Source organism: Tachyglossus aculeatus, chromosome 3, assembly GCF_015852505.1.
Source record: "Tachyglossus aculeatus isolate mTacAcu1 chromosome 3, mTacAcu1.pri, whole genome shotgun sequence".
In the NCBI taxonomy this organism is placed as follows: Eukaryota; Metazoa; Chordata; class Mammalia; order Monotremata; family Tachyglossidae; genus Tachyglossus; species Tachyglossus aculeatus.
The window spans coordinates 54,838,747-54,864,063 of NC_052068.1; the positions used below are offsets into that span (position 1 = coordinate 54,838,747).

The window sequence follows — 25,317 nt, forward strand, 5'->3', positions numbered from 1 at the left end:
ATGAGGCTCACAGTCTGAGTGGGAGGGAGAACAGGTACTGAATCCTCGTTTTACAGATGAGGAAACGGCGGCATAAAGAGGTTAAGTGACTTTCTCAAGGTCCCAGAGCAGGCCCCCTCAGTCCAGATAGACTGAAGCCCCCACCCGTTGGCAGTGAGCACCCTTCACTCCCTGAATCCCCGGGCTGGTTTTTCTTGGTCGTTCCCGTCATCTTCCTTGTCCCCCCCCAACCTCCGAATATCAGAGTGGGGTCTCCTGCCCAACTTACCAGCTGCCTGTGTCAGATCATGTCACCCTGTTCACGGCAATAGAGGGGAAGGACTGAGGAAGGGGGCAGACATCATTCTTGCCACAAGCCCGGGGCTCCTTCCATCCTCGGGCAGCCAGACTGCTGCTTGCCCCCTGCTTCATTCCTTCCCCTCTCTTGCCGGGAACAGGGTGACGTGATCTGACACAGAAGAGAGCTGCAGGTGGGACAGTACAGGGTGACCGGAATGATGGGGTAACTGAGGCACAGAGAAGTGAAGTGACATGCCCAAAGTCACACCGCTGACAATTGGCAGAGCTGGGATTTGAACCTATGACCCCTGACTCCAAAGCCCGGGCTTTTTCCACTGTGCCACGCTGCTTCTACTTGTCTGCTCTGTGACCTTGGGCAAGTCACTTCACTTCTCTGTTCCTCGGTTACCTCATCTGGAAAAGGGGGTGAACCTGATGTGGGACAGGGACTGTGTCCAACCTGATTTGCTTGCATTTACCCTGGTGCTTAGAACAGTGCTTGACTCATAATGAGCTCTTAACCAATACCATCATCATCATCATCATCACCCATGGAGCTGCACAGAGAAATAGTGGGACCTGCACAGGGCCATTAGTCAAAGGACCTGGGTTCTAATCCCAGCTCTGCCACTTGCCTCCTGTGAGACTTCGGGAAAGTCATTTCACTCCTCTGGGATCAGTTTTCTCATGTGTAATTGAGTCTGGGATTGAGTACCTGGGCTTCCTCCCACTTAGACTGTGAGTCCCTTGTGGTACAGGGACTGGGTCCAATTTGATGTTCTTGTACCTACCCCAGTGCTTAGCACATAGTAAATACTCATTATTATTATTATTATCATTATTATTATCATTTTTCTTATGGAGGGTGGCAAGTTCAAACCAAGCAGCTGGAAAGCCTTCCTCCCCCTGCAGGGGGTGAGCACAAGAGGTCTTCTCGCCCAAGAAGCTGCGCAGCTAGAAAATCCAGCAGGTTGTATAGCTGGAGCCTTTGCTGGGTCACTGGAGGCAGTACAGGATGGAGAGGGGAGAGTTAGAGGTGTTGGTTGTCCCACCCTTAACCGTGAGGACGGGTATCTAGGAAGACGAATATCCCAGATTCCTCAAGTATCCCTAGGTGACTGTTGGAGACTGTAAGCCCATTGTGGGCAGGGAATGCACCTACTATTGTATTCTACCCAGTGCTTAGTACAGTGCTCTGCACACAGTAAGTGCTCGATAATAATAATAATAATAATAATAATGGCATTTATTAAGTGCTTACTATGTGCAAAGCACTGTTCTAAGCTCTGGGGAGGTTACAAGGTGATCAGGTTGTCCCACGGGGGGCTCACAGTCTTAATCCCCATTTTACAGATGAGGTAACTGAGGCACAGAGAAGTTAAGTGACTTGCCCAAAGTCACATAGCTGACAAGTGGTGGAGCCAAGATTTGAACCCATGACCTCTGACTCCTAAAGCCCGGGCTCTTTCCACTGAGCCACGCTGCTATCTCGATAGATACCACTGATTGATTGGTTAGTTGATCCTGGGCTGGTTGTACCTGGACCTTCCCTGGGGTCCGGGCTCAAGGTCTGCTTTCCTTAAACAACCCGTTTTTTCCCGGGGCTGAGTCTGGGAAGGAGCTGGCTGGAGACCCTGAGGGTGACCATATACCAGTAGAGGGAAAGCCTAAAACCCCACCCACCCTTTCCTCCTCTCCACAGAGAAGCAGCGTGGCTTAGTGGAAAAAGCACGGGCTTGGAAGTCAGAGATCGTGGGTTCTAATCGTGGCTCTGCCATTTATCAGCTGTGTGACTTTGGGCCAGTCACTTAACTTCTCTGTGCCTCAGTTACGTCATCTGTAAAATGGGGATTGAAACTGTGAGCCTCACGTGGGGCAAACTGATTACCTTGTACTTATTCCAGTGCTTAGAACAGTGCTTGGCACACAGTAAGCACTTAATAAATACTATCATTATTATATTATTATTGGGTCTCCCCACTCCAGTCTCAATTCAGCGAACCGGGGAAGAGCAGATCTCCCTCCCCACCCCATATATAGGACATAGCTGCTGAGGGATTCTAGATGAATTTCTCCTGTCCAGCTGAGTCTCTGTACCCCCTGACCCCCTAAATCCCATCTGGGCTCCACCCCCTGGAGATTGGGCAGCCAAAGACTGTGAGCTCCTTAAAGGCAGGGATCGTGTCCACCAACTCTACTGAATTGTCCTCTCCCAAGCACTTAGTACAGTGCTCTGCAGCAGTAAAGGCTCAATAAATACCGCTGATCAATTGATTGTTTGGTCCACGGCTCTGGGCACAGCCATTGGGCTGTTGCAGGCTCAAAGAGGAGAGGACAAGGATTGAGACTGATCACTACTCCAACGGACCCAGGGGTCCTGGCCCCCAGTTCAGGGTGTGTCTGCCATTCCCCCACACTGGCTTCCCAGTTCTCTCCCAATCCCTAAGCTCTAGGAACCCCCACTTCCAAACCTTATTGAAGGCACATCTCCCAGAAGCCTTCCCTAAGCCCTCCTCTCCTCTTCTCCCACTCCCTTCTGTGCCGCTCTTACTTGCTCCATCACTCATCCTCCCTCTCATCCCCATAGTACACATGTATATTGTTGTGATTAATTAATTAATCTATTTATTTATATTAATGTCTGTCTCCCCCACTAGACTGAGAGCTCATTGTTGGCAGGAATGCGTCTGTTGTCATATTGTAGTCTCCCAAATGCTTAGTACAGTGCGCTGCACACAGTAAGCGCTCAATAAATACTATTGAATGAATGAATGAATGAATGAATGAATGAATGAACCCATTGTCGGCAGAGCTGAGACAAGGACCACCAATCTCTTTGGTGCTCAGACACCCCCTCCTCAGCATCTCTCTAGCCCAGAGCTGTCAGAGCGTGCCGGAGGGGCCTGGGGTTTCAAGGGTTTGGTCAGAGTGGACAAGATATTGAGGGATTTTCTTTTACAATATTTTTGAAGCGCTTACTATGTGCCAGGCCCTTTGCTAAGCACTGGGACAGACGCAAGATAATCAAGTTGGACACGGTCCATGTCCTATGGGGAGCTCACAGTTTTAAATCCCCATTAGACAGATCAGGTAACTGAGGCGCACTGAAGTTCATTGAATTGTCCAAGATCACACAGCAGGCAAGTAGCGGAGCCGGGATTAGAATCCGGGTCCTTTTGACTCTCAGGCTCATGCTCTATCCATGTGAAGCTCTTGTGCTTGGAATTCATTCATTCGTTTGTTCACTCAATCGTACTTATTGAGCGCTTACTGTGTGCAAAACACTGTACTAAGTGCTTGGGAGTGTACAATATAATAACAGACACATTCCCGACCATAACAAGCTCACAGTCTAGAGGAGGGACAGAGTCATTAATATAAATAAATACATTGATAAATAAATTACAGATATATACATATGCACTGTGGGGTTGGCAGGGAGGATGAATGAAGACAGCAAGTAAGAGCCGCGCAGACGAGTGTGGAAGGAGATGAGAGGAGGGCTTAATCAGGGAAGGCTTCTTGGAGGAGATGTGCCTTCGATAAGGTTTTGAAGTGGGAGAGAGCAAATATCTGTCTGATAACTCTGATAATTCTGGTTCCCGGCCGCCCACAGCTGGCCCCATCCTCTTTCCTTTGGCTGCTGGGCAGCCAGCTGCTGTCACGGAGAGCCTAGTTCCCTACTCTATAAACACCCCAGCCCCCACTTCCCATTTTATAGTCACTCCAGCCCCTTCTTCCCACCCTAAAGACAGTCCAGCCCTGGTTCCCACTCCCCGCCGGTAGACGCCCGAGCCCCAGCGGCCCCTCCCCACCCTGTAGCGGCTGCAGAGACCCCCTGCCTGGGCTCAGCAGGCTGAGGGGCCCATTCTGCACCAGGGCGGCCGCGACTGTTTCTGAGTTTTTCTGTAAAACTAACATCCTCTTCCTGCCTCCCGCGGACAAGGCACACCACAACTCGGTTCCTGTTGGCTGGGGGGCTCAGGAGGCTCGTAGGTTCCAAGACCCAGATTTGGGCCCAGATCCGGACTCAGGACCCCAACCAGAATGTGACCCAGATTCTGACCCAGAAAAGATCCCAACTCAAAACCCGATCCCAATCCCCGAACCTGACACCAACTCAGAATCCGAACGAGATCCTAATCCAGAACCTGATACCAAACTAGAACCTGACCCGGCTCTTTGCCTGAATCTAGCCTCAGGACCAGATCTCTACCCAGAACCTGACTTGGATCCTGCCTCAGAACCAGACTCTGACGCAGAACCTGACCCCAATCCTGCTGTGGGATTTGACACCTACTCAAAACCCAATCCGGATCCTGACCCAGATTAGGACCCAGATCCAGGCCCAAACCCAGCCCCGGAGCCTAATCCAGAGCTGGAGCTGGAGGCTTCCCTGCATAAACTCCATCCTGCCCAGAGAGGGTCACCGCCTGCTCCCCCCACCCCCCATCTCCTCCCCTTCCACCCTGGACCTGCCCATCACACCCCCGCTAAGGAGGGTGGGAAAAGGTTTTCCGGCCATTGTTGAAACAGTGTGGGATATTTTTCTTCCTTCCGAGATTTAAGTAGAGGAGCCTGGAGCCGGCTGAGTGGCGAGTCACACTGTAGGCGAAGCTGCCATGCCGGGGAACTGTGGGCTTCTCCTCTTCCTCCTCCTCCTCTTCTTCCTTCTCCCCTGGGATCCCGAGGGGCTGGCTCAGCCATCGCCCTCACCTCCTGGCCCCAGGCAGCCTGATGATTCCCCTGCCTGGGCCCCCAGGCCACCCCCGCACCGGGCTCCGAGCACCCCCCTGGTGATGCCCGGGTTGGGGGGCAGCCGGAGACCCCCAGGAATGGACTGGGTTGAGACCCCTCCACCTCCCACGCCCCTTTCCCAGCAGAGGGTCCAGGACGACCCCCAGGATGGAGCCTCGCGGCCCCGGATGGGGTAAGGACTAGAGATGGGGGGCCGTGGGTGAGGTAACATGGTGGGGCAGAAGGGCAGCATGGGCAGAGTGAATGAAGCAGACCAGATAACATCCCTGAGACCAGCATCAGGTCTTGTCTGCCCTACTGCCCCCGTGGTTCAGAATCCATAAACTCTGGGGGAACAGGAGAAGAGTAGTGGACTGCCAGTGATGAAGAGGGAGGGAGGTCCAGGACAGAGGCAGGATGATGATGGTGGTATTTGTTAAGCGCATAGTATGTGCCAGGAGGATGTGGGTGAGGGGTTGTCGGTGAGATAGATGAGATCGAGGTACAGTAAGTAGGTTGGTGTTAGAGGAGTGAAGGGTGCGGGCTGGATAATAGAAGGAAATCAGAGGGTTAGGGGAGGAGGGGGTGAGCTGAATGAATGTTTTAAAGCTGAAGAGTTTCTGTTTGAGGTGGAGGTGGATGGGCAATCACCGGAGGTACTTGGGGAGTGGGGAGATGAGGGCTGAACATTTTTCTAGAAAAATGATCCAAATATCAAAGTGAAGTATAGACTGGAGTGGTGAGAGACAGGAGGCGGTTAGGTCAGCAAGGAGGCTGATTCAGTTGTCAAGGCAGGATAAGTGCTTGGGTCAGCAGAGAAGCGGTTTGGATGAAGAGGAAAGAGGGACTTTAGAGATGTTGTGAAGGTAGGACTGACAGGATTTGGTGACAGATTGAATATGTGAGTTGAGTGAGAAAGATGACTTGAGGATAATGCCAAGGCCATGAGCCTGTGGTGTTGTCTACAGTGATGAAAAAGATATGGGAAGGACAGGGTTTGGGTCGGAAGATGAGTTCTGTGTTGGACATGTTAAGTTAGAGTTGTCAGTGGGACATACAGGCCAGAAAGAGGGTGGGCAGTGCCCCAAGGGCTGGAAGACCTCAAATGTGGTGAAAGCCTCAGGGCTGAGGACAAGGATAGAGCATGAATCCTGGTCCCTGACCCCTGGCCTCTGGTCCTTGGACATTGGCAGCAGGCCAAATCGAGGACCACAGGTGGGGCAGGGAAGGAAATGATCTCGTCTAACCCAGCAACCAGATCTGGGCCACTCTAAATCTCAGGCTAAACTGTGCCCCCCACCCTGCCCCTGCCCCCACCCATTCTGCCCCGTCCCCATCCCTGCCAATGCTCCCTGTCCCTACCCCTGCCCCTTTTCCCCCCTTAACCCCATCCCTGCCTCTACTCCTTCCCCCGGGACGGGGTATCGACCGAGGCCTCTCTGAACCCTAAAATGAGGGCCATGCCTCAGGCTAGTTTGGCCCTGGGCTTATCAATCCCTCGATGGCAATGTGATGCCAATTTGTACTTCCCAAGCGCTTAGTACAGTGCTCTGCACATAGTAAGCGCTCAATAAATACGATTGATTGATTGATTGATTGATTGATGGCTCCCTAAGCTGGGAGCAACCAGCCAGGTTGGCAGCAGGGGTAATGACTGGTGGAGAATGTGTTGGGGAGCTTACTGTGGGACCGCGGCAAGGGCCGGGTTCCAGAGGAAGGCTGGGCAGAGCCGGGGTAGGAAGACAGGCAGCAAAGCTTGAAATAGCCTTTCTCCTGGTGGCCCAGCAGGGCAGCAGTGGCAATGGCATGGCTCTTGCCATCCTCGTGGGCTCCTGGTGCACCTGCCCTGCACCCCCGTTTCCCAGAAGGGAAGACTAAGCTGGTGGGGCTAACTAGCCAGAGGACCGGGGAGACTGGAGACAGAGTCCCTAGGCTGGCCCGGGCACGAGGGGTCTTCTGCAGCCAGAGGACCCAGTCTTACTCTCTCTGCGCCTCATGAAAGGCTCTGGCCGGACTGAGGGGCTCGCCCCCTCATTCATTCCTTCATTCATTCAATCGTATTTATTGAGTGCTTAACCGTGTGCAGAGCACTGTACTAAGCACTTGGGAAGTACAAGTTGGCAACATATAGAGACAGTCCCTACCCAACAGTGGGCTCACCCTCATGACTAGGTGTCCTGTCTCAGCCGGGACTGGTCCCGGAACAGCGGCTCTGCTCGCTCCAGCTGGCAGCCAGAGCGCTTCTCCCTAATTGGGGCCCCTCCGTCCCAGAGAATCAGCATGACGCAGTGGAATGACATGGGCTTTGGAGTCAGAGGTCATGGGTTCAAATCCTGGCTCTGCCAATTGTCAGCTGCGTGACTCTGGGCAAGTCACTTAACTTCTCTGGGTCTCGGTTATCTCATCTGGAAGATGGGGATTAAGACTGTGAGCCCCCCGTGGGACAACCTGATCACCTTGTAACCTCCCCACTGCTTAGAACAGTGCTTTGCACATAGTAAGCACTTAATAAATGCCATCATTATTATTATTATTACCCTCCAGACCTGCCTCACCCTGACTTCCCAGGAAAGCAGAACGGATCTGGGGGTGAAGCCAGGATCTTCTGGCTGGAAGGGGCTTTCAGGGGCCAACTTGTTCCACTTGAGACCTCCAGCTGGGCAGGCTCTCATCTCATCACTAATACCACCTGGAGCACTTTTGGTGGGCAGAAAATGCTATGCCTGAGGCATCGGGGCCAGAGAGATAGCATCTCCCTACTCATCAAACACATCTGTTTAAAGCAGCCCCCCCCCCTCTAGTCCAGAGCTTATTTGGGGTGGGAATGTGGTGGTTTTGGCTCAAGCTGCTCAGACATGGGGAAGGGGGCATCCCAGAGAATCTGCTGCCTCCTCAACACCCAACAGCTCAATGCAAGGTGACTCCAGTCCTGGGGCTTAGACTAGGTTAGCGTGTGAAGACAGGAGCCCCTCTGCTCCCCCCTGCCCCCCCATCCATATGGATACCGCTTCTGAGCGACCAGATTTGGCGGCAAGCAGAGGGAGCCTGGCAGTTAAAATGAAAATAGCAGGCACGGAGACATCCGGTGCTGAATCTATAGCAGGCCAGGAGCGGAGCTGGCGACAACAGTGCTGTCCGATCTAACACCGGAGGAATGGCCACCCTACTAGATCTGCTTGGAGCTGCTCTCGTTTCAGTAAGCAGGGAAGGAAACCCCTCCCATCTTCCCCTTCCGGCCCCAAGGCTTCCTCAGCCTCCCTTACGAGGAGCAGCTCATGAACCGCACAGCGGGATCGGGGCAGGGGAGGGGGTGAGTCCGGCTGAAGGAGGAGAAGCGGCCATCTGGCCAGCTGGCTGGGGCCCCTCACACCCTCTCCTGTTCCTCCCAACTTCACCTGAATCTAGGCCGGCAAAGCTGGTGGGGCTGGGGGGGGGTGGTGGTGGTGGTTACTGTGATGTGTGGCCATATATGTGGATTAACTTCCCATGGACAGCACAGGCCCGGTTCTCAGCAGTGGAGACAATGCCTGGTGGACGTGGAACTCAACTCATTGAGGAGTGACTCACCCCAGGGTAGTGGGCCATCGGGTCTGACAATGCAAAGTGTGCTTTCCAAATGGTTTGGGCTCAGTCTGGGGTGGTCCCCTTTATGTGTGGTATTTTAACATTCGTTGCCCACCCTCTCTCCTTCAGAGCATTCTGATGCTAGGCTGAAGAAACTGCATTCCCATGGACCTGGGAAGGGAATAATAATGATGGTATTTGTTAAGCGCTTACTACGTGCAAAGCACTGTTCTAAGCACTGGGGAGGTTACAAGGTGATCAGGTTGGCCCACGGGGGGCTCACAGCTTTAATCCCCATTATCCAGATGAGGTAACTGAGGCACAGAGAAGTTGTGACTTGCCCAAAGTCACACAGCTGACAGTAGGCGGAGCCGGGATTTGAACCCATGGCCTCTGACTCCAGAGCCCATGCTCTTTCCACTGAGCCACGCTCTGAAGTGTGTGGGTGTGTTTGTGGGTGAGGGGGCGGCTGATGACAGGATACCATGGAGAAATGTTCTAGGTTCAGGCAAATAAGGAGGATTTATGCAAAAATGACATCCTTTTTCATCCTCAATTTATCCTGGATATTGATGTGATAGGTGTGACGTCAAATGCCTGTTGGGAACTGGGTTTTGGGGCGCCTTTAATGAACTCCCCGTCCACACATTGTGCTACTAAAACCTAGATATTATCCATCTGTTGCTGTCCTGAAAAGCACAGTCTGTCCGTTGCATAGCAGGAGGCTCTGATTGGGATCCCGGAGTATTAGCATACCATAAACCCCTAAAGTGGGATAGGTACAGAAGCCAGGGAAGAGGAATGGAGCTTGAAAACTATTTTTGGAGTTTCTTTGGTTGTTCATTTTTGTTTTTTTTTCTAAAGCTGGCCAAGTGACAGGAGAGAAGTCACATGTGTTGTATGGTACTTGTTGTTGTATTGCTTTGTATTGTACTTGTATTATACTCTCCCAAGCACTTAGTACAGTGCTTTGCACACAGTAAGTGTTCAATAAATAAGACTGAATGAGTGAATAACCTCTAGTGGCTTGCAGCTGGCCAGGGAAGCAACAGTGTCATTCATTCATTCATTCAATCCTATTTATCGAGCGCTTCCTGTGTGCAGAGCACTGTACAGAGCACTTGGGAGAGTACAATACAACAATAAACAGACACATTCCCTGAACTCAGTGAGCTTACAGTCTTGGGGGAAGACAGACATTAATATAAATAAATTAGTTACAGATATGTTCATAGGTGCTGTGGGGCTGGAAGGGGGAAGAACAGAGGGAGCAAGTCAGGGTGATGCAGACGGGAGTGGGAGAAGAGGAAAAGGGGGCTTAATCTTGGGAAGGCCTCTTGGAGGAGAGTAACTGTCTGTCAGATTTGAGGAGGGAGGGCATTCCAGACCAGAGGCAGGACGTGGGCAAGGGGTTGGCGTACAGAATATAAGGACATGCCCATAAGTGCTGAGGAGTTGGAGTGAGTATCAGAGTGCTTATGGGGCATGAACTTAAGTGCACAGGTGACACAGAAGGGAGAGAGAATGAGGTCAGGAGATGAGAGATTAGTCTGGAAAGGCTCTCTGAAGGAGATACAATTTTAGAAGGGCTTCAAAGATGGGGAGAGTGGTGGTCTGTCGGGCGATGAAGGGGGAAGCAAGGAGTGAGCAGGGGTGGATGGCGAGAGAGATGAGATCAAGGCTTAGAATTTTGGAAGGGAAGGCACTCTGCCGGAGCAGGTGCGTTAGGAAGGTGAACCAGGATGCTGTTTAGTCAGTAGCCAGAAGTTTCTAACCTGGGCCATGGTAGGCAGGCAGAGTAGGCTGTCCCTGGTGGGAAATGTGGACCTGGGGCCCATAGCCCCACGTGACAAACCCTTTGGTTCTGATGACCGGGTTTATTGAGTTGGAGCTCGCAGGCTTTAGCTCCCCCTGACCGCAGACCATCTCCCCACTGCCACCTCCTTGTCCCCACAGGGTCCTGGAGAGATGGGATCCTGATTACCTTGCATCTACCCCAGCGCTTAGCACAGTGCTTGGCACATAGTAAGCACTTAACAAATGCCATCATTATTATTATTATGGCGCCTGGGTGGGTGGGACCAAGGCATCCTCTGTAATTTATTTATTTATTTGCATTAATGTCTGTCTCCCCTTCCGCCCCACACTCACTGTGGGCAGGGAATGTGTCTGTTTATTGTTGTACTGTACTCTCCCAAGGGCTTAGTACAGTGCTCTGCACACAGTAAGCGCTCAATAAATACGATTGAATGAATGACCTCACCTTCCCCAGGGGGCCTTCCCAGACTGAGCCCCCTTTTTCCTCTCCTCCTCCCCATCCCCCCCACCTCCTTCCCCTCCACATGGCACCTGAATATATGTTTGTAAAGATTTATTACTCTATTTTACTTGTACATATTTACTATTCTATTTATTATGTTAATGATATGCATCTAGCTTTATCTCTATTTATTCTGATGACTTGACACCTGTCCATATGTTTTGTTTTGTTGTCTGCCTCCCCTTTCTAGACTGTGAGCCAGTTGTTGGGTAGGGACCGTCTCTAGATGTTGCCAACTTGTATTTCCCAAGCGCTTAGCACAGTGCTCTGCGCACAGTAAGCGCTCAATAAATGCGATTGAATGAATGAACGATGTCTCCTACACCCTCTGCTACCATCCTTCCCTACCTAAACCCACAGTGCCAGCTCTCTGGGGTCACGGTCATCAGGACAGTGGGGTTCTGGTTGGTCCTTCCTTCAGGGACAACTCCAGGGGTTTAGACAAGTAAGTTCAATCACCATTTTAATAATAATAATAATAAATAATGGCATTAAGTGCTTGCTATGAGTCATTCATTCATTCAATCATTTTTATTGAGCGCTTACTGTGTGCAGAGCACTGTACTAAGTGCTTGGGAAGTACAAGTTGGCAACACATTCGGAGCCAGACACCGAACGAAGCACTGGGGTGGATACAAGCTATTTGGGTTGGACAGAGTCCCTGTTCCTCATGGGGCTCACAGTCTAAGTAGGAGGGAGTAGGATTTAATCCCCATTTTACTTATGAAGGAACTGGGCACAGAGACCTTAGGTGACTTATCCAAGATCACACAGCAGACAGATGGTGGATTCGGAACTAGATCCCAGGCCCGTGCTGTATCCACTAGACCATGTTGCTTCTTCTGCTAAAGAGAGAGATACTTGCCCACTCCCAATCTGGCCCTCCAGCTTTGGGACCCCAAGCCTGTCAGAAATTGGGGTGAGGGGTGGCCATGGGTGTGGATGACTGGGCCCCAGGCCCAGGGTGGAAGGCAGTGTCTGTGCCCTGAAAGCAGCCCAAGGAACCCGATCCTTGAGGTGGAAGGAAGAGCGGAGTCGGCCTCCAAACCCTCCCTATGGCCAGCACCACCTTTTCCACCTCTGCTGAGCACACAGGGCCGAGATTCCCAAGGTCAAACTGTAACGACAGCTGTCCCTCAGCATGCACCGGGAGCATCACCAGCTCTTCGGCAGGACGTGAACCACACTCTTCATCAGTTCTCCCGCCCAGAGCTGGGACCACAAAGGCCCCATCAGCTCCTTCTTCCCCACACAGAGCAGGGGTCATTAACTTGCACCAGAGGCACTTAGTAACAGCAGAAACAACAATGGGCAAGGCAGTAGCAGTCAGGATGAATAATTGATGTGCCCCCACTTCCCTCAGAGAACACCAAGCCCTTTGCAAACATGATCTCATCGGTCATGACTCTCTTCCCCCTCCTACCAAGTGGCAGGGGTTGGGGTGGGGGGAGCACCACAGGGGTCTTAGATGGGAAACTTAGGGGCAGAAAGATGTGGTGACTTTTCCAAGGTCTCACAGAGAGCCAGGGTGGGGTTGGGAGAAGCGGACTCAGGGCTCAGCCGCCTGGCCCAGGCGTCGGGTCCTTCTGCAGGCTGAACGGGCATGGCCTTGGCTATGGGCAGCGGGGGTCCCCATTGCCCCCACCAAGGAGGACATACACGGCTGTGCTGGCCTGTCACACCCTCACTTTCAAGTCCCCAGAGACCTCAGCCTCTGCCCTTGTGTCCCTTTCCAAACCCCGGGACTCTCGGGTCCTACCCTTTCAAAGCTAATACAGAGGATGAAATGAGTTTGTCTGTCCTGAGGCTGGGGATATTTAAGGGAGGGGGAGAGTTTGGGGGTTTCCTTGCTATTTCCATTTTGTAAGAAGACATCTGGATGTCCTCTTTGCTCTTCTCTCAATTCAACATGCTTATAATAATAATAATAATGATTGCAGTATTTGTTTAGTACTTATTGTATGCCAGGCACTGTACTAAACCCAGGGGTAGAAACAATTTCAGCATATTCAGATGCACACCCAGGGATTACACACTCATTTACTGAGCCCTTATTATGTGTAGAGCACTGTACTAAGGGCTTTGGAGAGTACAGTATACTAGACTTGGTAGATATGTTCCCTGCCCACAGTCACACATATTACGCAGAGATGCACTGATTCCCACTCTGTCACAAGCACCCCTACCCACTTCCCCCTTCTCTAATAATAAAAATAATAATTATTATTATGGTATTTGTTAAATGCTTACTATGTGCCAAGCGCTATTCTAAGCTTTGGGGTAGATACAAGCTAATCAGGTTGTCCTATGTGGGTTTCACAGTCTTAATCCCCCTTTTACAGATGGGGCAACTGAGGCCCAGAGAAGTGAAGTGGCTTGCCCAAGGTCACACAGCAGACAAGTGGCAGAGCTGGGATTAGAACCCACGTCCCCTGACTCCCAAGCCCGGGCTCTTTCCACTGAGCAACACTGCCCCTCCCAACACACACACACACACGCAATGCACACACAGACTCACACAAACACGAAACACATGCGCATACACATACGCACCCTCTGGGAGGCTGTCAGAGGTTGTGACATCAGGTCCAGACCCCAGTGAAGAGCCATGGGGCCGTGGTGCAGTCTGGAAGAACTTCTTTAAAGCTGAGAGGCCCAGACACCCCAGAAACCCACGTCTGACATAACCCCTGTCTAACGTCCAGAGCAGTTCCATCAGCGCCAGTCACGGGCCATACTCGGCAGCCAGAGACAAACCACAAAGTCTTGGCTCAAAATCCAATCCTAGCACTGGGACTAGACTCATCTCAACACAGCTTTCCCGGGAGGAGCATGCGAGGAGAATGGATGACGCCAGCATCCCTGAACAGCTACTCTGTGATCAGCTGGAGGGTGGTAAGTGAAAGCAAGAACCAAGTGGGAGGCATGTTAAGGACGATGTAAAGGGAAGCTGCGTAGCCTAGTGGAAAACTGCACGGGTCTGGAGTCGGACGCCCTGGGTTCTAATCCTGACTCCTCCATGTTCATGATGTGTGACCTTGGGCAAGGCAGTTACCTTCTCTATGCCTCAGTTCCCTTATCTGCGAAATGGGGATTCAACGTTCATTCATTCAATCATATTTATGGAGTGCTTACCATGTACTAAGCGCTTGTGAAGTACAAGTTGGCAACATATAGCGACGGTCCCTACCCAACAGCGGGCTCACAGTCTAGAAGGGGGAGACAGACAACAAAACAAAACATGTGGACAGGTGTCATGTCATCAGAATAAATAGAAATAAAGCTAGATGCACAGCATTAACAAAATAGAATAGTAAATATGTACAAGTAAAATAAATAGAGTAATAAATCTGTACAAACATATATACAGGTGCTGTGGGGAGGGGAAGGAGGTGGGGGGGATGGGGAGGGGGAGAGGAAAGAGGGGGCTCAGTCTGGGAAGGCATCCTGGAGGAGGTGAGCTCTCAGCAGGAGAGCTGTTCAACGTCTGTGTTCCTCCTATTTAGACTGTCAGCCCCATCTGGGACCTGATTATCTTGTATCTACTCTAATGCTTAGTACAGTGCCTGATATATAGTAAGCACTTAACAAGTACCAGAACTACTATTATTGCTGATAATAATGATAACGATGATGATAATAATAATCATCCTCACCACAGCTGACGGCCGGGAGCCGACTGTGCCAGTCAGACAGATGTACGGAAAGGCAGACTGGCAAGGTGCCCTGCAATCTAGAAACATTTTTTCTTTAAGCAGAAGTTCCAGAGAATCTTGAGGAGAGGGAAAATAGCCCAAACAGCACCATGATCTGTAGACAACAAACACAACAGCACAGCCACACACAATCTGTGGGTGTGGAAGAGGTGGTTGGGATCATCAGTCCCACTGATACTATCAGTGAGGCACCCCCTTCTAACACAAAGACAAACAGACCTATGACATATAATCAGCCGAAGGAATGACCATGACAACCACGACGCAGAAGCACCTGTCTGAGAGAATCCTACTTCCTGTTTCCAGGAGTTGCCCATTGTTCACAAAGATGGGGCCAGGGAGGAGGTTTCAGGCAGCAGATTCATTCACTCATTCAATCAATCAATCAGTCATATTTATTGAGTGCTTACTGTGTGCAGAGATTCATTCAATCAATCAATCAATCAATCGTATTTATTGAGCGCTTACTGTGTGCAGAGCACACTTGGACGAAGCTGAAAGGGTCAGTTCTGGACCAGAATCTCTTCCTTCCTATCACTCTAAACAATGTCCCCTGCTCTGTGGCTGCACCTGTGAGCAATCAATCAATTGAGTGTATTTATTACCATGTGCAGAGTACTTTTCTAAGCCCTTGGGAGAGTACAAGATAATGGAGTTGGTAGGCATTGTTCCCTGCCCACAAAGAACTTATAGTCTGAAGGCCACCAGGGCTCCCTCTGGCTAGGCCTCCCACATTTGGTTCCAACAGAGTCCAGCTTCTCCATGTCTCAATTTCCTCATTTGTAAAATGGAGATTCAGTACCTGTTCTCCCTCCTACTTAGACTGTGAGCCCCATCTGGGACATGGGCTGTGTCCAACCTGATTATCTTGTATCTATCCCAGTGCTAAATACAATTCTTGGCAAGTAGCAAGTTATCATTATCATTATCACCCTCTTAGGGTCACACCTAGAGAGTTCCAGTGCTCTACCCATCGCAGTAGGGTAGACTGTGGGAGGGAGAGTCAAGCAGAGGCCTACCCATTCCATTCCTAGCTTGGCCAGTGGCTAGCGAGTGGAAGGCAATCTGCTACAAGTCAAGACTCCCCTGTGCTGGGAAGCAGCAGCAGGGGAGAGAGTCGAGGGCGGAGACTCAAGTTTACTGTGCAGAAGGAGGCAGGGGAAAACCACTTCCATATTTTTACCAAGAAAACTCTATGGATGCACTACCAGAACGATGGCAGATGGAGGTGGGGCATGCCGGGAGAGATGTGTCCACAGTGTCACTATGGGTGGGAGATGACTCGAAAGCATAAGACAAGATTTTCATTATTATTATTACTATTATTTATAATAGTAGTAGTTGTAGTAGTAGTAATAGTAGTAATGCAAGAGATATTTTAGTGCCTTAAAACTGTTGGTCAGTCGTTTCTGCTTGAGCTGGTTATGGGCAGAAAACATGTCCACTAATTCTATTGTATAGTACTCTCCCAAGTGCTTAGTACAGTACTCTGCACCTAGAAAGGGCTCAATAAATACCACTGATTGTCTGATGTGGAGAGGAATGGGCAACCGTTGAAAGTTTCTGAGGAGAGGGGAGACCCGCAGAATGACGTTTTAATATAATGAATCGGGTAACCGAAGGAAGTCAGAGCTTCAGAGGGGTGAGACTGGAGACAGGGAGACAAGTGAGGAGGCTGAGGTAGTAGTATCCCAAGTGCTTAGTACACAGTAAGTGCTCAATAAATACGATTGAATGAATGAATGAATATATAGCACTCAATGTATATTAATGATAGACTGATTGATGACAAGCGCCTTCACCAACATGGTGGATTGAAGGGAAGGAGAGGATCCTGGAAATATTGCAGAGGAAGAAATGGCAGGATTTAGCGACAAACGGAATGTAGGGGTTAAGAAAGAGGGAGGTCGCGGGTTTCAGAGACTGGTGTTGTCTACTGGTGGGATTATCAAGTATGATGGGAATTTTGAGGGGGGAGGAGGATTTGGGAGGGAAAGTGAGGAGTTCAGTTTTATTTATGTTGAGCCTAAGGGGCTGGTAGGACATCCATGTGGAGTTGTCCTGGAAACAAGAGGAAAAGTGGGATTTATAGTGCTTGTGAGAGGTTGGGGCTGGTGAAATAGATTCGGGAGTCTTCCATAAAGAGGCGGTTGAAGCCAAGAGAGATAATTAGTTCTCCAAGAGAGTGAGTGTAAAGTGAGAACGGGGTACCCGGAAGAGAGCACTGAGGGACACCCCCAGCACAGTTGGAGGGTGCCAGGCAGATGAAAGGCTGCTGAAAGAGTTGGAAAAGGAGTGGCAGAGAGACAAGAAGAGAAGAAGAGAGAAGGGAAGCAGTGAGGCCTAGTGGACAGAGCACAGCCCTGGGAGTCAAAAGGACCACTCTAATCCCAGCTTCGCCACTTGTCTGTTTTGTGACCTTGAGCAAGTCACTTTACTTCTCTGGAGAGAAGAGTTGGGAGAGAGGAAACTGAGGCAGTGGGTGTATAAAACTCCTTTGAGGACTTTAGATGGGAACTGGAGTTGGGAGATGGGGTGTTAGCTGGAGGGTGAAGCGGGATCCAGAAATTTTTTAGGATAGGGGAGACATAAGCAAGTCTGAAGGCAGAGAGGAAGGGCCCATCAGAGAGTGAGCTATTGAAGATAGCTATTAGGCAGGGAAGAAGAGAGGACAAACGTGTTTTTTATAAGGCAGGAAGGGATAGAAAGGAAGGCACAGGTAGAGGCGATAGATTTTGAAAAGAGGAGTCATGTGTGCGTCAAAAATCTGGGCCCGGCAGGAATGCTGGACTCTGCTCTACTCCTTGGGGCTGACTGTGTGGTCTTAAGGAATTTCCCTAACCTCTTCGAGCCTTAGCTTCTTCCATCTGTAAATGGGGCTAGCAGTGAAGGTGAGTGAGTCCCACGTTGGAAAGGCCTCTGAGTTTCTCTGGAGGGAGAACTGGGATCTCCCCTGGGAAGGAATTAGTTCTTCCTGCAGCATCGATGGAGTGTGGCCATGTCCCGCTGCAGGCAGCTCCAAGCCTCCGCTCCAGTGCTCCCCTCCGCTGCCAGAAAAGTCGTTACCACTGCCCTCTTATTCTAACAAACCTGGCCCTGTGAGAAGCAAGAGTCCGGCCAGCCCAACAGGAAGGCCTCGACCCCTGTTCCCACCCTCCAGGCTGTTGGAAGCAGATAAAACTGTGAGGGGAGGAAAGCGGTCCAAGCCCCGGCCAGGAAAGTCAGGGAGAAGGCAGAACAATGCCAGGCCGCCCCCGTTTGCTCCTTTGCTCCTTCATCTCTGACTCGTTTCCAGGAAGGCAGTGGCCAGGCTGTCCAGAGGCAGGCCCTCCACAAAGAAAAAGTTGCCAGGGAAGAAGAGGTCAGGGGGTTCTCACGGGGCGGGGGCCCCGCCAAACATACCCACTGCCATTCTGGGCAGCCGGGGAAGGGGCCTCCGCGCCCCATCTCCCTGCCAACCCCACTCTCCACGCTGAGCTCTTCCCTTCAGGCAAACCACAAGGGCAGCTGGCGGGGCCGGAAAGGTGGGGAGCAGGGCGGCTTTCCTGGACCAGGACCAGCCCCGTTCCCAGAAACCAGCCCTGGAAAGATCCTCCTTGGTGACCCTGGCTATGGCGGATCTCCTCCCCAGACTGTCCCCGCTGACGAGGGTGTCCTGCCAGTCAGCAGGGCCAATCCAGCAGCCCTGGCCTCATCATATGGGGCTCCTGATGGCCAAGAGCCCCCCTCCCTTCCCGCAGTCTCCTGCTGAGCATAGCCCCCTGCTAGCAAGTGCTCCGGCCTTGGCGGGGGGCCCGAGGAGAAGGGACAGGAGGAGGAGGGCAGGACTGGACTAGCCTGGACTAGCCTGCTCATCCCTACGAAGCAGCATGACATAGTGGATACAGCACGGCCCTTGGGAGTCAGAAGGTGATGGGTTCTAATTCCACACAACTTGTCTGTTGCGTGACCTTGGGCAAATCACTTCACTTCTCTGTGCCTCAGTTCCCTCATCTGTAAAATGAGGATTGAGACCGTGAGTCCCCCATGGGACAGAGACTGTGTCCAACCTGATTTGCTTGTATCCACCTCAGCACTTAGTACAGTGCCTGGCACATAGTATGTGCTTAACAAACACCATAATTATTGTTATTATTTTTATTATTATCCCTCTGTTCCATGGGGTGGGGAGCACTGTGTCCAAACCAATTTTCTTGTAGCCACCCCAGCGTTTAGTACAGTACCTGACAGTAATTGCTTAACAAATACCACAACTATTATTATTATTATTATTGTTATTGTTATTATTATCACTAGGGAGAGCAAGTTGTCTGGGCCCCAGACAGAATCAGCTGGCCCCTTCCCCTGGTCGAAAACCAAAACCCAGATCATCCTGGTTCTGGGATCCTGGAAAGTTCTCTGGATTCAGCCTGGCGGATAGCCCCACCCCTCAATCCTAGGATCATAGTCGGTCCGCCCCCCCGCCCCCAACACCCGCCGAAGCATGGTATTTATTAAATTCCTGCTACATGCCAAGCACTGAGCTAAACACAGGAGTAGATACAAAATCATCAAATGGGACACAGTCCCGGTCCCTGGTCTAGATGAGGAAAGCAGGAACTTTATCCCCATTTTACAGATGAGGAAAGTAGGGTCCAGAGAGAGTTTCGTTCAGTGGCTTGTCCAAGGCCCCACAGCAGAACAGGGGCAGGACTGGGACTAGAACACAGGTTTTCCAGCTGCCAGTCCCACATTCTTTCTACTAAGCAGCGTGGCTCAGCGGAAAGAGCCCGGGCTTTGGAGTCAGAGGTCATGGGTTCAAATTCCGGCTCCACCAATTGTCAGCTATGTGACTTTGGGCAAGTCACTTAGCTTCTCTGTGCCTCAGTTACCTCATCTGTAAAATGGGAATTAAGATTGTGAGCCCCATGTGGGACAACCTGATCACCTTGTATCCCCCCAGTGCTTAGAACAGTGCTTTGCACATAGTAAGCACTTAACAATAATACCATCATTATTAGGCCATTCATTCATTCATTCATTCATTCAATCGTATTTATTGAGCGCTTACTGTGTGCAGAGCACTGTACTAAGCGCTTGGGAAGTACAAGTTTGCAACATGTAGAGACGGTCCCTACCCATCAGCGGGCTCACAGTCTAGAAGAACTCCTAGGGGGCAGAGCTGGAGGTGCCCATTGCCCCCCACCCTCTGCACTCTATTGCTGGGGACCCTGCTCAGGGTGGCATGGCAGGAGAAAATATTGGAATCACAAGTGCCACCAGGTCCATGGGTCAATGAACTCCTCAGCTGTGGGTTCCTAGGACATTTCTAGTCTCGAGGGAAGACTAGAAGTAACCCCAAGCCCGTAGGTAGATGGGCAGGCTCCTGCCCCATTTATGAGAGCTTTCAAACTCCCCTGACTCCTGAGGATCCACTGGCTTTGTGCACTGCCCAAGGCCATTCCTTTCCCACCCTACCAGCCCCACTTCCCTTTCCTGTTCCCCATTTTCCAGACAGCCCCAACCTCAGCAACTGCACTGGCAAGGCTTACTCTGCCACCCCTCCCTCTCTGGGAAAGCCTGGGGAAGCAGGACCATGGCCCAGTCTGGCAAGGAGCCGGGGAAGCCACTACACTCCTAGACTGGCTGTAGCCTGATCCCTGGGGTTGCTCCAGCTCTCGGGCATCCTCAGCACGAGGGCCCCTTCCCGTGACTGATTTATTGGATTTTCTTCTTTCTTTTGTGGAACAAAGAATGCAGGGCCTATGATTCCCCAGCTGCTTCCCTCCTCCAAGGCCCCCCAAACCGATCCGGAGACCCTGGCCGCTCAGCCCCCAGTCCAGGCCGTTCTCCCTGGGATCTCATCACCTCCACTGACACAGAGCAGTCCAAGATGAGGTAACCTCATTTGCCCTCCTGGGCCTCAAACTTAAAACATCAGGGTGCGATCACATTCTCAGCTTAACACTTGTAACAGCCCACTGAATAATAATAATAATAATAATAATGGCATTTATTAAGAGCTTATTATGTGCCAAGCCCTGTTCTAAGCGCTGGGGTAGATACAAGGTAATCAGGTTGTCCCACATGGGCTCATAGTCTTAGTCCCCATTTTCCAGATGAGGTAACTAAGGCCCAGAGAAGTGAAGTGACTTGCCCAAAGTCACCCAGCTGATAAGTGGCGGAGCCGGGATTAGAACACATGACCTCTGACTCCCAAGTCCGTGTTCTTGCCACTAGGCTATGCTGCTTCTCAATAATAATAATGATATTTGTTAAGCCCTTACTATGTGCCAAGCCCTGTTCTAAGTGCTGGGGTAGATACAATGTAATCAGGTTGTCCCACATGGGCTCCCAGTCTTAGTCCCCATTTTCCAGATGAGGTAACTGAGGCCCAGAGAAGTGAAGTGACTTGCCCAAAGTCACACGGCTGACAAGTGGCAGACGCGGAATTCAAACCCACGATCTTCGACTCCCAAGCCCTGGCTCTTTCCATTAAGCTGTGCTTCTTTCTATTTTAAGCAACCAGCCTTCCTCCCACCCCTCCGTGGCTCCTGCTGCCAAGTTCCGCAGCCTGGAAGCGGTGCCCGTATTGAGAGGGACCGGAGAGGGAACATAATAGGCTCCCCCCGGCGAACCCCTTTAAGTCTGGGAGGCCTGGGATGGACTTCCACAAATGGCTCAGTCAGCGAGGGACTGGGGGGCTGTGTGCCCTCCGTAACACACGTGGTGTTGTGTCCATTTTTGGGTCTGGAACCCACCAGCCCATCAGCGGACACTCCGGTCTAGGGCGGGCCAACGTCGCCCTGATCTTCAGCAAGCCCACGGCAGTGGCCATCAAGCGCTTAGTACAGTGCTCTGCACATAGTAAGCGCTCAATAAATACGATTGATGATGATTGATGATTAGGGTGATGCATCTGTAGAACCCCAAAAGGGGCTGGTTTCTCCTGAACTTCCCAGGCCCGAGACCTCAGGGGCAGACTGACCCCCAGGAGGGAGAGAGATCAGCATCTTTCTCAGGCCCCACCTCTCAAAGGGGTTGGTGGGGAGAGGTTCCCCCTTCCTCTAGACTGTGAGCTCATTAATCGCGGGGACTGTATCTACCAGAGAAACAGCTTGGCATGGTGGATAAAGCACGGGCCCGGAAGTCTGAAGGTCGTGGGTTCTAATCCCGACTTTGCCATTTGTCCGTTGTGGGACCTTGGGCAAGTCACTTCACTTCTTTGTGCCTTTTTACTTCATCTGTAAAATGGGGTTCAAGACTGTGAGCCCCCTGTGGGACAGGGTCCAACCCAGTTTGGTTGTATCTACCCCAGTGCTTAGTACAGTGCCTGGCACATAGTAAGTGCTTAACAGATACCACTATTATTTAATTAATTACCATCTGGTGTACCGTGCTCTCCCAAGCATTTAGTTAATTGCTTCACACACAGTAAGCGCTCAGTAATACCACTGTTGTTGAGGCGGAAGTCTCGGGAGTTTCTGCCTGGCCTCTTCCGGCACCCACTCTTTCATTCATTCATTCAATTGTATTTATTGAGCGCTAACTGTGTGCAGAGCACTGTACTGAGCGCTTGGGAAGTACAAGTTGGCAACATATAGAGACGCTCCCTACCCAACAACGGGCTCACAGTCTAGAAGGGGGAGACAGACAACAAAACAATCAATCAATCAATCAATTGTATTTATTGAGCACTTACTGTGTGTAGAGCACTGTCTTAAGCGCTTCTCAGTCCTCACTCCTCAGTCTGAGCTCAGAAAAAACCTCTTCCTCCCGCCACAAGGGCTGGCAGTGCCTGGAGAGGGGTCTGGGCTTCCTTGACCACCCTTGGGCCAAGTTGCTGAGGCTGAGGTTCCTTGAAAGGTTGGGAGGCTTGTCCTTGTCTGTGTGCCCCCAGGGTCATGAGGCTGTGGAATTGCAGAGGAGCTGCCCTCTCCCCAAGGACGATGCTTGGGAGGTGGCAGATGATAGTCCATCCTGGCAAAGCAGCTGCGGCAACAGTCCCCGTGGGCTTCAGCCAACTCACTCCCCTAGCTGGGCTGGAAGCAGAGCAGACGGAGAGGAGACGCCAGACCAATGCAGAGGAATATTGCCAAGATCCGCCCTTTCCTCTCCATCCATACCGCTACCCTGCTCATTCAAGCTCTCATCCTATCCCGTCTGGACTACTGCATCAGCCTTCTCTCTGATCTCCCATCCTCGTGTCTCTCTCCACTTCAATCCATACTTCATGCTGCTGCCCGGATTGTCTTTGGCCAGAAACGCTCTGGGCATATTACTCCCCTCCTCAAAAATCTCAGTGGCTACCAATCAATCTGCGCATCAGGCAGAAACTCCTCACCCTGGGCTTCAAGGCTGTCCATCACCTCGCCCCCTCCTACCTCACCTCCCTTCTCTCCTTCTCCAGCCCAGCCCGCACCCTCCGCTCCTCCACCGCTAATCTCCTCACCGTACCTCGTTCTCGCCTGTCCCGCCATCGACCCCCGGCCCACGTCATCCCCCGGGCCCGGAATGCCCTCCCTCTGCCCATCCGTCAAGCTAGCTCTCTTCCTCCCTTCAAGGCCCTACTGAGAGCTCACCTTCTCCAAGAGGCCTTCCCAGACTGAGCCCCTTCCTTCCTCTCCCCCTCGTCCCCCTCTCCATCCCCCCCATCTTACCTCCTTCCCTTCCCCACAGCACCTGTATATATGTACATATGTTTGTACATATTTATTACTCTATTTATTTATTTATTTCACTTGTACATATCTATTCTATTTATTTTATTTTGTTAGTATGTTTGGTTTTGTTCTCTGTTTCCCCCTTTTAGACTGTGAGCCCACTGTTGGGTAGGGACTGTCTCTATATGTTGCCAATTTGTACTTCCCAAGCGCTTAGTACAGTGCTCTGCACATAGTAAGCGCTCAATAAATACGATTGATGATGATGATGATGAATAGCAGAATTCAGACCACCTGAGCCGGTTGGAGTGACTTGTGTTCCCTCACAGCAAGGAGCCCTGGATACTGGCCACCAGGGCCAGAGTCCTCTGAGCCAAGGCCTTGTGGCATTTTGGGGGTCTTGTCCTCCCACACTTTCAGCCCCAGGCTGGTTGGCTGGCTGGTTGTGGGAAAGAAATAGAGGAGAGTCAAGCTTTGACAACCTTTTGGGTCGTGAACAGACAATCCGTGCTTTGCAGGAATGGGGCGTGGGTGGGAAAGTGTGGCTTGGAGTCAGGCACCTTTCTCTGCTGTCCAGCAGGACTTGGGCTGAGTTCCATGACCACAGTGGGATTCCCATCTTTCTCAGGGAGCCAGCAGCACAGGAGGTGGGCTCTTGGGAGCATTCCAAGTGGACAGGACAGAGGATCCAGAGTCCCGGGCTGGAATGGCTTTAGATTCTGTGGCGGGCCAGGTGTTTCTGTCCATGCCATTCCATCTGTGACGTTACCAGATTCTTGATCAACAGCATCCTAGGGCATTCATCCACAACATCACCAAGATCTGCCCTTTCCTCTCCATCCAAACTGCTACCTTGCCGGTTCAATCTCTCATCCTATCCCGACTGGATTACTGCATCGGCCTCCTTTCTGATTTCCCATCCTCCTGTCTCTCCCCGCTTCAGTCTATACTTCACTCTGCTGCCCAGATTATCCCTGTACAGAAATGCTCTGGGCATGTCACCCCACTCCTCAAAAATCTCCAGTGGTTGCCTGTCAACCTTCTAATCGAGCAAAAACTCCTCACTCTAGGCTTCAAAGCTCTCCATCACCTTGCCCCCCCCCCCCCACCTCACCTCCCTTCTCTCCTTCTCCAGCCCAACCCGCACAATCCGCTCCTCTGCCACCACTAACCTCCTCACTGTGCCTCGTTCTCGCCTGTCCCGCCATGGACCCCTGGCTCAAGTCCTGCCTCTGGCCTGGAATGCCCTCCCTCCACATATCTGCCAAACTAGCTCTCTTCCTCCATTCAAGGCCCTACTGGGAGCTCACCTCCTCCAGGAGGCCTTCCCAGATTGAGCTCCCCCTTTTCCTCTCCTCCGCCTCCCCTCCCCATCGCCCCGTCCCTCCCTCTGCCCTACTCCCTTCCCCTCCCCACAGCACTTGTGAATATTTGTACATATTTATTACTCTACTTGTTTTATAAATGATGTGTATATAGCTATAATTCTATTTATTCTGTTGGTATTTACAACTTTCTACTTGTTTTGTTTTGTTTGTCTGTCTCTCCCCTTCTAGACTGTGAGCCCATTGTTGGGTAGGGACCGTCTCTAGATGTTGCCAATTTGTACTTCCCAAGTGCTTAGTACAGTACCCTGCACACAGTAAGCGCTCAATAAATACGATTGAATGAATGAATGAATTCATCCACACTGTTCCCCTTGGCTCATTCTGACTGTGATATCAGTTATTGTAATCTCTGGCCCTACACTGACTGACCCCGCTTGTTCACACTCCCCTCCCAAGGCTGATCCCCTGGCATGGCATAAGCTCCCAGGATTGCCTCTGATTGCTCTGCGTGCTATGCTCAGTGACTATTGGGAAACTCAGTCCTGATCCAGCCTCAGTTTCCAGAATTGGCAGAGCAGTCAAGAGCCCACCGTTTCCCCCACCCTGAGTCCTGTAGCCTGGCAGGGCCCTGAGGGCATCTGGGTCCCTGCCATACTTGGAGAAGTGCTGGATTTCCTGCTGGACTTTGACCCCTGAGCTTTCCAGGGAAGCCAGCGACTGAGTCATCTTCC

At 51.4% G+C, this 25,317-nt stretch overlaps 1 protein-coding gene across 1 annotated transcript in view; it reads left to right on the forward strand.

Moving 5' to 3' along the window:
- Positions 1-4,867: 4,867 nt before the first annotated feature.
- The window catches only part of MMRN2 (multimerin 2), a 43,645-nt gene continuing 23,195 nt past the window's right edge, over positions 4,868-25,317 (forward strand). The window contains 1 exon segment of the mRNA XM_038743873.1: positions 4,868-5,209. Within this exon segment, the coding sequence (XP_038599801.1) occupies positions 4,902-5,209 (308 nt within the window). The 5' untranslated portion in view covers positions 4,868-4,901.